The following is a 14,279-nucleotide window of genomic DNA, read 5'->3' as shown; positions in this document are numbered from 1 at the left end:
AGAAATATTGGTGGAAATAATTCTCGTTGATAAATATCGAAGTTCTATATGTTGCGAAACTTACTTGTCGTTAAATCCGCATACTTCTTCAATGAGTACAGCACGCTCTTGTCTTGTAGCATGGGTCACGCACTTTTCAACGACGTTGCTCGCAAATTTATGTTGAGAGAGAGTAAGTACTTTACCCCTAACACTGCTGATTAACTGTGCCTTGTCTTCCGGCTTTCCATGTTCTATAAAACAAACACGTACAAATGAGTTACTCTGGTAGGAAAAGAAAGTTGTAAATATATTTTTAAGGAACGACATTTACCAAGCACATGTTGGATCACATAATTTCCATATTGATCTTGTATAAGTTGATCAGTTGCAGCGTGTAACTCTTGAAGAATGCCCTGAGTTTGTTCAGGAGTGCAGTGCTCAAGAATACGTTGAATTACTCTGCAGCCGTATGGATGAGTACTCAAAGAATATACTTGACCAGCAAAAGCTCCGATTACGAATTGTAGTGCTCGTGGTTCAACGCACTCGATGCATTTTTGCACAACGTGATTTCCATTTTGATCCTTAACGCATTTCAAAACGTGCCCGTCCAGTTCACGGACAATCTCTTGTTGCTGTTCTGGTCCGATCGATTCGAGAGCTTTCTGAATCACTCTACAACCGTACATTTGCAGTGCCAAAGGCAGTACGTGTCCTCGAACCTAACATCAACGATTGATTTAACAGTAGTAAAGATCTAAAAGACTTTATGCATCTACTTTAATCGTTCAGATACAATTATTTTCGATCAATAAGTATCAGTTGACACGCAAAGGTATTCATCATTTAATCTACTTCCTACATACATAAATAAAAATGAACGTCGTAGTTACCTTCTGGGCAAGAGTGGATTTTTGTTCCGGCGTACCGAACTCGAAGAATTTCTGAATAACATAATTCCCAAAAACATCGGTCATCAATGAATAAGCAGAAGTAAGGATCTCTTGGAACACAAGTTGTTTTTCGCTAGCCGAAGCGCGTTCTAATTTCTGCTGAATAAAACGGGAACCATGCTGATCTTGACTGAATTCAACTATGTGATTGGCCAAATCACGTAGCTGAAGACTCGGGAATCTGAAGTATATAAGAATTGCTTGTAACATAAACTGTGTTACGAGAATAACGAGACACTCGTGTCCTCGAGCGATAACTGGGGAAGCACGTACCGGTTATTCCTAAAGTCTTCTAACAAACGTGATCGTCCACCGGCATTTTTGTCTCCGATGCTGGTCGTACCGCTGCGGCCAGGTTTGCCCACCAAGTTCGGGAAAAGAGAGCTACTAGAGCCGAAAACCCCATTGGCTGTTAAAGCTGGAACTGCGCTAGCACGGAACTTGGCTTCAGCGCCGGGGGCAGCGGATACCCGACTTGCTCCACCGACGAGTCCACCTAAAGACCCTCCCAAAGTTGGCGGTGGTGTTAAGGATAATCCTAATGGGCTTGGAGATGCAGTTACCGTGCCTGCAAATAAGATCGTGCAACTGTAGACGAACGTACTTAACCCTCCGAATTATACAACACACAGAGCAGTGGATCAGTACCTAAGGCTCCGTAACTCTGAGGCCATTTTGCACGGCTGTACTCCAAGCTAGGGCTGAAAGCAGATGTATTTCTATCGAAGGAATCTCTCCGGGCGGTCGAAGAAGCGCCAAGACCTAGACCTGAGAACAGATAAGAAGAGATGCGAGATTTTCTAAAAGCCGAATTTCACTAAAGGACAAGCTCACGATTGTCGATGTACGATTGTTTTAAGATATACAAAGACGTCACTAGGAGGATACGTTCAAAATGACAAGTGTGTAAAGACAAACGATAAGGCTCTTGCAAAGCATGCAAACATATGCGGTCGTTATGTACAAAAGAGAAAAATCGAGGACACCGCCGACGCCTGAAACTGAAACATCCGTTTCGAAAGAGTGTGTTGTTCGTTGGCTAGGAATGTGTACCTGTACTCTGAAGCTGAGCGGGCGAGCCTAGTGCTCCCAGAGGGGAGCCACCATATCCTAGTGCCGCTAAACCTGCGGCTAGTCCTGATCCTTGCTGTTGTGCCTGCTGCACCGCGACTGCTTGAGCCTGTGCAACCACTGCTGCTGCACTGCACGCCGCCAGACCTGCACCAAAAGCCCGCAACCCACACACGCTCTTAGTTATCAATTAATTTGCCGTACCTTACCGACCTTATACCGTCTATAAGCCTAGCGGTACACCGTTCCAACACATACACACGCACGCTTCCGGTATCGACAACGAATTCGTACTAGACATTTTTAGTCACCAGGTTAATACGTGGCGTGTATACACGTATGTACAAGTAACAAAGAAGTTATTCGACGTTAATATATATATATAAATACATATGTATATTTATACGCATAACTGTTTCTCAAAAATTCACCGATATATTTAATCATGAGTCATGCATATGTATAGGCTATACATAATATGTATATAGATTTATATATATATGTATATCACGTAGAACAGAATCAATATATCGGAAAAAAATTAACACATATCTACAATGCTGATGAGCAGTCCGAATATTTAATTACAATCTCTATGACTACAATGCTTCTTACCCAAACATTCTCCAGGTGTTGCGTTACTATGGGACGTAGGAGTTGGCTGAGAATATAGACTCGGTGGTGGTGGAGCCGGTGGTCCTGGTGGTGGTTGTGACGGAGCTCTGTTTACCAAAACGGGCGCTGGACTGACTAATCTCATAGGGGTTGCCGCGGAACTTAACCCACGTACTCCGCCCATCACGATAGATCCATTTTGATCGTAGTACGCGGGTATCACCTGATATTGGCCTTGAACCTGTCAATATACCGATATAAAATCAGCTGTATATCAAACGTAATATAAATTTGAAAACACCGCGTACTAGAAGCAAGTAGCTGCTCTGTTTGACACAGAAACGTAGGAACGTTAATGAGCTGGCAAATTGTTGCCCGAAGTTTATATTTAATCTCCACGGCCAAATTTAATCGAGAAACGTTCAACAGGCGAGCGACGGGAGAGACTTTGCACGCAGCGAGACACAGATCGGCAATAGCTGAAATTGCGTCGCGACAATAGGATTTATTTCTAAACACATGCGTCCGATCCGAATGTCCCATTAAAAAGCGGGCTAATTAACTTGCTTACAGTTTGAGCCAAATTATTTGCAGTGTCTTGAACAGCAGCTGCTGCTGCAGCCGAGGATGGCGTCAATGGTCGCCTAGGGGGCGGCGGAGCGGCAGCTTGAGGAGGTGCCTGCGGTAACAATCCGGCTGGATAAACCCATGGCGCCACTCCGTAATACTGCGGCACCACCGGAGGTGGTGCACCGGCTATCAATGCTCCGACATATGGTTCTTGTCCGCTGATTACAGTATACGGTGCTGTGGGAAAGTTCTGTTGTTGTTGTTGTTGTTGTTGCTGTTGAGCCTGCGAGGCGGCTAGGTACTGCTGCTGCTGTTGCTGTTGTTGTTGCTGCAGGAGTTGCAACTGCTGTGGTGTGGCTCCTTGAGGCTGACTTCGGAACAGTTGCTGCAACAGAAGGAAATCGTATTCGTTAAGCATAATTTTACTCGTTTCTTCCGCGGTTACATGTGGTCGTCGGTAATAATTCTACCGGACTCTGTTAAAGATACACGTAGGTTCACGGCGCGAGATACTCGTTGTAATCCGCTGTAATTTCACGTCCCTTCGTATTATTACCTTTTACGAGATACCGTACAACTTAATATGCTCAATTATTAATGAAATGGGAAAACAGCCAGCTACCATCATGTACGGGAATTTAGTCGCAAAAACGTCAAATAGCGGGAGCAGTTGGTAGCGACAGGCGATCGCGAATTTTCGGTAATACGTGGCAGGTCCACGAAGCATTACAAACGACGTCAGCTTCTCCTCATCGTCTTAATTTATTCGACAATACGCAGCGAGCATTTACCGGGGGACTCTGGTCAGAACTCCAGGGATTAGATTGTTCAAAAGTCGGAGTAACAGCTGATTGAATTGTTAGTGCAAATTCCCACGGTGGTAATGGAATCGGTTCCTCGAAGCTGGATGACGACATTCTGTTATCGGGTGAGGATCGAGCCGGGCCAGGTTTAAAAATCCGGATCAAGGTCGAAACATGAGAGACGAAAAACCAGCAGCCAGGATGGGCTACATCCTCAAATATCGGTGTAAAAGCGATGTTAACGCTGTAGACAGCTAAGGTCTGGTTGGCTAGGGTCGACGACCCCTCGCGGACATTCACCGACATGCGCTCGCCTCTATGTTACCGGTACTCGTTCTGGACTCCCTAATTGACCGACAAACGCGGTACAGTTTGACTGTAGACGGAACGCTAGTACCAAAGAATCGCGTTTGATTCAATTCATTTCTTTCTATCGATCTCTCGAATTTTCGTATCACGTTGCCTCAACGACTAGAGACTAGAATTGATCAATTTTGATAAACCAATTTCACGTAGAAAAGTTCCAACATATTGATTGAAATAGACTAAGAATGAAATGGTGACGCGAAGTTCGATCGAATAGCATCGGCCGTTACGTCAACGTTAATTGTTAGGATTGCAATACAAATTACAGACGCTATTACAAACGAATAGTCTCTGGCGTCAACGTTTCATTTAGCCGGGAAGAATGCACCGGCTTCTTCCCCAGCAATTACGCTTTACTCGTTATGGAAGAGGACCACCTACGACATTTTTCCCGTGCCGTCATTAACTTTGACCATAAAAATAATCCCCCTAGGTCCCTTAACGAACACAACGATCTGTGTCTAAATAAATAGGCATTGTTCCGAGTAGGTTGTTGCTCCGCGAGAGCGTAGAAACTTGAACCATTCACGACACGCTCTAGCCCTCCGAGTCAGCGATGCGTTTCGGGTATTAACCTCTTCCGGAAGCGGCTCGAGCTTCAACCAAGGCCACGGTTACGTTCGGTGATTGTTCCATGCGCGAACCTTGCGGACCCCTCTTCTTTCTCAATCTGGTGTACAGGTTGCTTTTCTTGTCGCTCAAGGTTTAACAAATTCGGAAAGTCTGCCTATACAACGGTTCAACGAAGTTCGAGATATCGAAGCAAATTTATCTAAGTAAAGCGATTTTAAATATCTGAGGTGCTATTAAACATGTAACTGTATTTAATAATGGTATACTAAAATTCAGTTATAAGTACAAGTACAGAGATAATGTATACCGGTCGTAGTCCCCGTTCGCCTATTGCTACTATGCCGATCGCACAAAGGATAACAATTCAACTGTCCTAGGAAGCCTGTTAAACACATTTATATCGACAGACTTATTACAAAAAGTTTAAAGTTACAGTTCTTATGTAACTCCGACTAAAGATTACAAATAACGGCAATAACAATCTATCCCGAGTTCGTTTGCCTCTAGTCCTTGTAAACCAAAACAACGTTGGCACAATAATATCAGTTTCTCCAGATTCGAAATTTCCGTTGACCTTTCTACGCTCATGTACCGCTACAAATCATTTTAATTTAACGTCTTTTTGCAAATCTATGAGGTTAGAAGGGATTTCGCTTACATCGATGATACGCAATGCAGACAATCTTTTTGGTATGCAGGATTTTAAAAATTCGCAGGGCCTAGTTGCAATCAACGTTAACCCACTTCTCGATATGGTACAGTGTAGCCATTCGAAGTAACTAAGGGCCATAAAACCGATTGACTTGTTTATTTTATCTCCAGATACATCTCTTGTTACGAATCTATTCGAGGAAGAGCAGCACAGTGTAATTCGCTAAACCGGCTAAACGATAGGCGCCAGATCAGGCTGTTAATATTTATTGCGTCTACGAAATGTTTAATAACGCTGTATACTATCTTATCGGTGGCCTGACCCGTGTGGCAACAACGATATACAACGGCGCTCCACACCCTACAACCCTGCTCTATCTTTCAATCTCATTCAGCGATTAAGTTTCAATTACTTAACACGCTGTAATTTTCAATCTTCCAGCAGGTATGTTAAAAACGTCTAAAATACTGCAATATCTTATACCGATACTGACAAAGCAGATACAAAGAGGAAGCGGACAGGATTCGAGTTGTGGTGTCACCGGCTGACGGTTGACACGCCGATGGCTTACCATAGGAAAGCGTAAAAAAGAACGGTCGAGGGGCTACTCAATTCACGGCACAGTTTTCAATGGAAGTTGCAGCAGGAGCCATTACCGCAGAAGTCATTAGTGCCCTCGAACGGGATGAGGTGAAAACGAACGCCTAAATGGAAATCACGGTGATTGCGTTTGAAAAGGGGTGAAAAAAAAAAAAATGGGGTTGAAGCTCGACACAGAACCGGGGGAACCGTTTGATTTTGGCAAGGGTGGAAAACAATGCCCGAGAACATTGTCGTAGGTGAGAGAAGAGGGCTGCTATACGTTCCTGGAAGTGTGACTCACTGTTGAATACGTAAGGTTTCCGCCGGCGGCTTACAAATCCGCGCTACAATACCAGGCCTATTGATTCCTGTTCTCTACACGCTCGAGTATCCACACGTTGAAGAGAGAATCTGGCACGAGTCGACCGTGACAATCGTTGCCAGATTTTTCGAAAATCCTTCGGGCATTATCCGTCCTTAATGGTTGGTGGCATTCGAGTTTTCCGCTCATACGACCACGATCACGATGCTTACACGACCGCACAGTTTGTGCGCAACGATCATTCTATTCGTGCCTGCTAATCGAATATAGCTGGCTCACGCTCGTTCGAGCTCGTACTACTATTCGATTGAGGAAGTTAAATGGCATAAATTAAGCCTGGTGAGGTTCGCGAGAATGCGATCAATTCTCTTTGTGGAACAGGTATTTTAACACGCCTTCATAGAGCTCGATCGCCTTCCAAACGAGACGATTCGTTTCTTATTAAATTTCATTGGATCGGTAAGCGTTAAAAAGACGAGCTTTGACAAGAGGAGCTCCTCGTTCTCCAGTGCCAGAGAATTACACGTCCAGCGAGGAACGATAGAATTGGCGAAAAGCCCGAACTTCGATTACCAACGCTAGAAGCGGTCCACAGCCGGCGTAATCAGTGATATAAGAAGCATTAAGCGAGAGATATTCGTTACTAAATCCCTCGCAACGCGGTCGTGAAAACGGGTTTCAACGAACGGAGTTCAACGAACTTTCGAGCGTGCTCGTTTGACTTTCAAAACGGCGTGCTTCGAATGGTAACTTTAACATTTACCACACGAACTGCCTTTCTTGCGGCGCGAGTGAACTACGTTCGAAACGATCGATCGTTTTGACCGTCATGCGGCGCTGTCGAAATTTTCGACTCGACGATTTTCGCTCGGCCGAACGCCGAACGTCGAAAATCAGCCAAGCAAAACTAGCACCAAGTTTACGGCAGCCGATGGCCCAATGGTGTTGCGACGTCGTTACGGATAAAGTAGAAGGGAGGAGACGACGTTTCTCGTTGTCTTTCTTTTTATCCGTCTCTGTCGCTTTCATAGTCCAACAATCAGCGACATCGCACTTTCGACGTGGCAGGACGTGCCAGCAACGACACTCTCGAAGAGAGGAAGAGAAATCGTTTGGACGCGCAACGCCGATAACTTTTGTCGTTAATACGTAGCGTGTTGTGTTCCCTTCGTGTGTTACACGCGTAAACTCTATGGAGAAAGATCGATGTAATACGGGCATGAAAAGGTCTCGAATCGGAGCATGCATCCGCCAGCAGCGTTTTATCGTTCATGCATTGTCACAATCGCGAGAAACTTTGATAACGGCGTGGATATCGTACCGGTGGTGTTTCGATAACGCATTTTAGTTTCGCTGACACTAACGTTACAAACATTCAATTCTCAACGCGTTACGGTTTGCCGATCGACCGCAACGCGTTTTGATACGATTATTCCTAACCTGATGTGCGCGATTCGAGAACACACCACCACGATCAAGTCGATCGGTCCTCCAAACGTGTCGATAGATTCTTATCTTTATCAAAAGTTCAATATACATAGCAACCAATTACTTGATACGGCGTATACGTTGATTTAAAGATGATTTTTATTACAATCGGAATGACGATTACTCGTTATCTTGAAAAAATACCGCGGAGGAGTATGAAAAATATTATCTAAATTTATAAATTTCATCGGGGGAGATTTGCACGATCGAGACCCAAATCTTGAAAGACCACATCTGTTTGGACGAAATGTGCTTTTCAGTGCACGATCGATGTTGACGTCAGGCAGCTAACTCGAAAATGGGTTGCAAGTAAGTATTGGTAGACAAGGTACGCTCCATTGGCCTTGTAATGTCACGCGTACCTCGATAATTACGTATTCTGATGCCTGATCGTCGATGTTGTATCACGCGTTCCCTTCTCTTCTCTCAACTTCGCACTACCGACGACTCCGGCGACAAAAAATAGAAAGTTTCGTATTTTTTCTATGTTTCTTTAATTCCCTAACTAATCTTTCACCTGTGTAAGACGGACCACCGAAGAGGATGGCGCAGCTATTGAAACTTTTCGATTACAAGCGCGCGCGAACGTCAGAGACCGTAATGTTCGTGCATCTGCGAGTGGTAATGAACGATGGAACTAGCCGGTAAAACTTTCCACCAGGCTGAATTGAACTGAATCTAGATTTCGGCCTGCACATTACCATATCTCCTAGGCGAGCGCGTATTATTGATTCTAACCGAGCAAAGTCGCTATTCCGTTTGGATAGCAGCGCGGCGTGCCGCGTGCACGTAAACCGCTTTGGTAAAGACGAATTTCGCCAGGGAAATTTATTAACATTTCGCGGCCGAGGCAACGCCATTAGCTTGCTTTGATTGCCGCCAATCTGAATATCAACCTTGAACGAGCGTTTTACGAGCCCCGCGAAAACTATCTATGATATAAGCAACCAGAGTGTGCGCATTCGCTTTCCGCGGGGAACAATAGCGATGCGTAACGAGAGAAACTTGACTTTTAAAATTAGAACTTTTGGCCAAGGGAATGATCTCGATGATCGTGAATTGATGATCGCGAATCGACGATTCATTTCACCGGCGATAAAAGAGTCGTTCGGATTGGCAGAACGACAGATGGGAAATGTGGCATGAAAAGCAGGACGCGTATCGATGAATCGAAAACTGGCGGGGCAAAGCAGAAGCAGGATATTTGTGAAACACGGGCTGTTTGCGTGAAATAAAAGTACAACGACAAATAGCGGAGAAGCCCGTTACTTAACCGCTTCGGAGCACCGTTAACTCACCTGACTGCGTGTACGGAATATACAGGGTGTCTTCGACGTGGCTGCACAACGACATGTTCCCACTCGGCTCTATATCGAAAACGTTCGCGTAGGTAATTTTCCAATCTAAATCCCCCATCGACGTCGTAACCCGTTCTCCGATTATCGTTACAATTGTATCACGCGCTATTAATTACCAAAAAGCCTGGCAAACCTCGCGTTTCTCCGCTCGTTCCCCGACATCGATGTTAATTAAACCGAACGTTCTTTTATCACGAATTTCCTCTCGGATCGATCGTTCCTCCCAAGCACGAGTCACGATCACGGTTAGATAGATAATGATAACTCTTTTAAACAGAAAAATATTCCGGCGTTCGAACAACAGAATTCCGGTCTACTTCTACATGGACGCGATTCAAGAACTGGTTCGATAGCCATCAGGAACAATCGGGGACGCAACAATTAAGACGATACAAAAACAACGAGGACCCTGTGAATGCAGAGAGCCGAAGAAATTATTCGTTCCCGGAGGCGACCGTCTCGGACCCCGCCTATACGCTAGCCGGTAGAGACGAGCAGGATTCGTGACAACGACGACGAGAACGACAACGAGAACGACAACGACGACGTCGACGAAGACGAAGACGAAGACGAAGACGTCGACGATGGCGAAGATAGCAATCCCCGATGGATTCATTTCAACGGAAAGAGGTCAAGGGTCGAAGTGTCCGATTGCAACGACGATTTCCAGAGACGTCGATCGTTTCATGAAATTACCGCTGCGTTCAGCGGCACGGTATTTCGATGTGTACAAGGCCGAAATTGCGGAGCATAGTTTGGTGAAGCTGGTATTTCGCAGGCAGATTTGACCGAGTCATGAACTTGGCCAGTATTCCAGTCCGGTTTCCATTGACCGTAACGCGGCTGCGTTCGTTCCGCGACGTGAAATCGCGTGCAGACGTGTTACGATTAAAGCAGTGGAATGACTAATTAATCGGGTAGAAACGTTCGCGTGTTCGGCTGCGATACAGCTCGATTCAAAGGAAGTGCGATCGAGGAGCATTCTAGAAACGCCTGAAACGACAAATTTCGTTGATAACGCATAGAAGAATCGTTTTGCAGGTTTAAGTAGGCCAGACAGGATATGGGGAAAGTTTTAAATATCCTTATCTATCGTTGAGCTTGTTCAACCAGTGTTAGGAAAACGTGAAAGAAAAGCACAGTGTAAAACGTTGTTTCACGATGGCTACCGCTCGCTCCAGATAACGCGTCGCTCAGAGCGATGGCAACTTTCTAAGCGTGTACAGGGTCCGTTCTTTCCGCAGTTCCCGGTATAAATCACGCGATCGGACCAGCAACGCTCTCTGTGTATATGTATACACGTGTATGTGTGTGTGTGTGCCGGTTGCGGAGAACCGCTGGTGTTAATGTTCCATCGGCAGAAACCGGTTCCCCAGACACCGGGAATCGATCGAATTGACCCAAGCTTGCTCGACGCACGATACCCTCCTGACTTTGTACCGTTCTCCAACCAGCCACCGAATGATTCGTTGTTTTCGCGTCGCATATATCGTCAACGTCATCCAAGGAGAGCTTCTCTTGCTCCTGTTACGACACATGTCTTTGTGTCACGAGGAAAACTGGAAGAAAAAGAATTTCGCGGATGCCACCTGTAAATTCGTCCGGTATCGCGTCGCTCGTCTCGACGTACAGACACGTAGAAAATATGCGACGTCGAACAGGTTGAACGACGCTCGTGACGAAACCTGTAGTCAAGATGGGACAAAACCAACTTAACTTTTCAAGCAGACGCGTCGCGGACAATCTTTCTGTTATACCGTTAGTTGGAACTGGTGGCGAGTCTCGGTTTAAGGCGGTTCATTCATGAAACATACATCAGTCCCGTGGTTTCGTGGGACTATCCATGGTTCGAAAAATGAATGTGGAACGGATTCACAATTATCGAGGTAGTCCGTAGACATCCACATCAGGACTTGAAGACAATGCCTATTGTGAGCGTCTATTCGTGGTCTGGTCTCGCACGCAGCGCGTTTCCCGTTATAGGCGCTAGCCTAGTTGCAAAATTCAATTAAAATAAACTCTCTCGTTGGGACACGCGTCCTGTTCTCGGTGACGGCCGATCCCATAGGGAGAGACGAGTGAAAAAGTTAAAAACAAAGAAAAAAGACACTGAGCGGAGGCGGATACAGGAAGGAAACGAGGGAGAAATAGATAGATAGAGAGAGAGAGAGAGAAAGAGAAGACACAAAGGTAAACTCGATGGAGGAGAACTCGCGTGATAAGGGTTGGAACCACACCTTGATACCAGATACCCCTTCGCGGTAGCTTTTAGCCAAATGACGCGGATTTTATTATTGGATGGCCTTTAAGGGTGCGGCCCGGTTATCCTGCCGCAGTCTAATGGGCCGTTAACCAGCCCCACCTTCCTCTTGGCATTTTTTTTTTCACGCGACACCCGTTATGCGTCACGTGGAGACCTGGATCGACCTCCGACACGCGACTCTATCGTATACGTAAAAAGAGGCCTACAAGAAACATCATTTTTTTCTCCCTATCACGAACGAACCCTTCGTCCTTCGTCTTCCACCGTACGAGCCTGAGATTCACGTGTCACGAGAAGAATAGTAGCCGAAATTAAGGATGACAAATTGGTTCGTGCCTGATAATACTTCTTCGAAATGGACTGAATCTTTATATACGTGGTATCATAATATAATACTCGCGAAAGCGTGGCTTGACTTTCCTCTACGTTTTTACCATGAAAGTAAAATCACGACGACGAAGGAGGAAATCGAAAGTGTGTTTCGAAGACATCCCACGAATTTCGTCTAAATGTCATTGAAAATTAGAATTTCGTTGGATCTGCGTTTCGACAAAACCGCATCCATGAAAGATCGCTCGTGAAAGCGTGTCGGCGGGAAGTATCCAGCGAAACCGATGCCGTGTAATTGTTCTCGAAGAGAAAAATCGATCGGCGAAGAAATTCGAAAGTCCGAGACTGAGTTGGATTTTGTCGTTAGAACGAAGAATGGGAAACTCTGGGAGGAATTAAAGGAAGTCCACCGTGGAAGCGTACAAGAAAGCGTGTCGTTGATGGAAACCGTGCCGAATACCTGGTCATCAAGACGAGACTAATTTCTACTACGTGATATCCCGAATTATTTGCTGTGCAATTTGAACACCGTTACATGAACACGCGCTGTACTACTTCTAAATATTTCTTACTCATTTGAATAAATAACCGAGTAAAACTTTAAATGTAAATACACGGCAAATCTAAAACGAGAATATCTAATATAATTTCCTGGTAATGTCGTCGATGTAGCATCTACTTTAATCAAGCTAGTAGAACCCGTAAAGTTTCTCCGATGTTGAAACTTTGGAAATGTAAAAAAAGAGTTGGAGTACACTCGATGCTATTGGTACAAAAGCCATTGTCACCAGTGGTTTAGGATTTCTGATCCCGATCGTCCACTTCACCAGCTGGAGTGCCCTCTGACGCGAAGCGAGCACTGGTTATAAGCGGAAAGTGGATTTAGAAAATCGAAACGGATTGAAGTATCGACGCGCCATCGAAAACGTACAAGTGTCGAAAATATTTCACGGTTAGTTAGCTAAACCTTCCTAGCGTCTAGGCTAAGTCGATCGTCCAACGCGTCTTCGTTCATCGACCAATTCGGCTGATTAGCGAAGAAGAACTCATCCGCCGCTCCTCTCAACGATTTCCTCCGCAAATTCGTTTTGAGGCAAATTTGTTCCGTGGACTGCGGGACGTTTCAGTTCATTGAGACGTTTGGCAAAGGAAACTGGGCGGAGAAAAGAGCGAGGTGAGCCAATTAGTTTTATTAAGGGGAGAGAAATCGGCGTAGGCGTTGTGCAGCAACGTAAGACGAGCGAGGAAGGTCTTCTCTCAGTGGCGCCGCCGATTTTATTAGACCGTTATCGTGCACCAGACAGAATATTTGTCTTCGCTTCGCTTCGCCTCTTTGTCGTGCCGCAATTGTACCCGTCCACTTTTGTTCGACCTTCTGCTTTGCTCACGCGCGTGTTACGCGGTGAACACATTGTCGTGTGTATACGATTGCACGCGTATAAGAGCCTCACTCACGCCCACGTATACATATACGCGCAACTTACGTTGCTCGACTTTTCCAGCAGGGAAGGTCACAAAGTCGGTTCACGCCTCGCGATATTGGATTTATCAAATAATGGCCATCGATGATCGGATAAACGAAGCAAATATGTGAACAGCGAATGAACGGTGAATGGATTGAAAAATTCTACAGACGATATGCGTTTTGCTTCGAAGAATTCAAATAGAAACTGATACGCAACATCGACGTATCAATATTTGTCGATGCTCGATTTCGAGAAGCGATGAATTTTCTTACGTAGTCACCACATCGGAAATGTTATCAACGCGTGTACAGTTCTATCTATGAATCTTCTAATCGTCGTGTTTTTTCCGACTGCGTTCGATTTTTCCTGCTGTTATGTTCCCAACATTTGTCATCGATGGGATCTTGCGATCTCATCGACGAGACTGCAGTTGGGAGACATCAATCGAACACGACAAACCAGGGGGTGCTCGTTAACACGGCTGAACGGGAATCGATGAATTTGTAATCGTAAGAGTACATCGAGGACATAGAAAAAGAGGGAACGAGGAAGAGAAGTGGAGGGAACGAGAGTAGGCGTACGGGAAACTGTCGAGTGCGCGCACTGTCGAGGAAAAAATAAATAAACGACGATAAATACACGGAAGAACCGTTAATACGCAAAGATATCGGCGCGAATATCAAGAGGATGAGAGGAAGAAAGATAGAGGAAGAGAAACGGGTCCTCGTCGAGGCGTATGCTGCAAGCATGGGGTTGATTTTAATACCCCCCAGGGAGAGAGGGGTTGTAGATGTGACCTTTATGAAATGCTACAACCTTTGTAAGCCCTGATTGCACTTCTTCGTATATACAGAGAGGCGTACACAGACTCGAGCGCCTACACAA

The 14,279-nt window shown here is 45.3% G+C and overlaps 1 protein-coding gene across 3 annotated transcripts in view; it reads right to left on the bottom strand.

Moving 5' to 3' along the window:
• The window catches only part of Pum (pumilio), a 63,397-nt gene that overhangs the window by 5,538 nt on the left and 43,580 nt on the right, over window positions 1-14,279 (bottom strand). For 2 of the 3 annotated variants that reach the window (XM_072001212.1, XM_072001214.1), the window contains 8 exons: window positions 3,193-3,576; window positions 2,622-2,862; window positions 1,989-2,153; window positions 1,584-1,703; window positions 1,209-1,503; window positions 876-1,116; window positions 314-704; window positions 65-233 (listed from right to left, as the gene is read on the bottom strand). In XM_072001212.1, coding sequence (XP_071857313.1) covers window positions 65-233; window positions 314-704; window positions 876-1,116; window positions 1,209-1,503; window positions 1,584-1,703; window positions 1,989-2,153; window positions 2,622-2,862; window positions 3,193-3,576 — 2,006 coding nt within the window. The remainder of the gene's footprint in view (window positions 1-64; window positions 234-313; window positions 705-875; window positions 1,117-1,208; window positions 1,504-1,583; window positions 1,704-1,988; window positions 2,154-2,621; window positions 2,863-3,192; window positions 3,577-14,279) is intronic. The other variant, XM_072001215.1, reaches the window with a different exon arrangement.

Source organism: Bombus fervidus, chromosome 4 (assembly GCF_041682495.2).
Source record: "Bombus fervidus isolate BK054 chromosome 4, iyBomFerv1, whole genome shotgun sequence".
NCBI classification, from domain to species: Eukaryota; Metazoa; Arthropoda; class Insecta; order Hymenoptera; family Apidae; genus Bombus; species Bombus fervidus.
Note: the sequence above shows the minus strand (reverse complement) of the source record. Positions and strands in the feature narration are given on the sequence as shown.